Genomic DNA, 418 nt, shown 5'->3' with positions numbered 1-418 from the left:
ACCTGCCGTGTGCGGGGTGAGCTGTGTGCCGCCTGCCGTGTGCGGGGTGAGCTGTGTGCCGCCTGCCGTGTGCGGGGTGAGCTGTAGGGTGAAAGCGGCCTCCACCTGCCTGTGCCTGTGCAGAGTCCAAGGGCATCACCCCGAGGTCGCTCACTCACCAGCTGGAACTCGCTCCTGCGGCGGAAGGCCTCCCGGATGCCCGAGTCCCCCCAGAGGGCGCGCAGGGCGGGCACGTAGAGCTGGAAGGTGGCGGGCTCCACGGGCAGCCCCGCCTTGTTCTCGAAGGCCATGAGGAACATGCCGTGCTTCTCGTTCTCCGAGTGCTGCCAGGGGATGCCCAGCTTGTCCCGCGCGTCCACGAGCACCTTGGAGCCCTGGGGACAGAGGAAAGGGTGAGTGAGCTGCAGAGGCCGGACCA

General features: G+C 68.4%; 1 protein-coding gene across 1 annotated transcript in view; it reads right to left on the bottom strand.

The window, feature by feature from the left end:
* Positions 1-418, bottom strand: part of GNA12 (guanine nucleotide binding protein (G protein) alpha 12) — a 68,548-nt gene that overhangs the window by 19,579 nt on the left and 48,551 nt on the right. The window contains exon 5 of the mRNA XM_014530978.1: positions 159-374. Coding sequence (XP_014386464.1) covers positions 159-374 — 216 coding nt within the window. The remainder of the gene's footprint in view (positions 1-158; positions 375-418) is intronic.

This window comes from Myotis brandtii, unplaced genomic scaffold (genome assembly GCF_000412655.1).
Source record: "Myotis brandtii unplaced genomic scaffold, ASM41265v1 scaffold786, whole genome shotgun sequence".
In the NCBI taxonomy this organism is placed as follows: Eukaryota; Metazoa; Chordata; class Mammalia; order Chiroptera; family Vespertilionidae; genus Myotis; species Myotis brandtii.
This window is presented reverse-complemented; position numbering and strand designations above follow the sequence as displayed.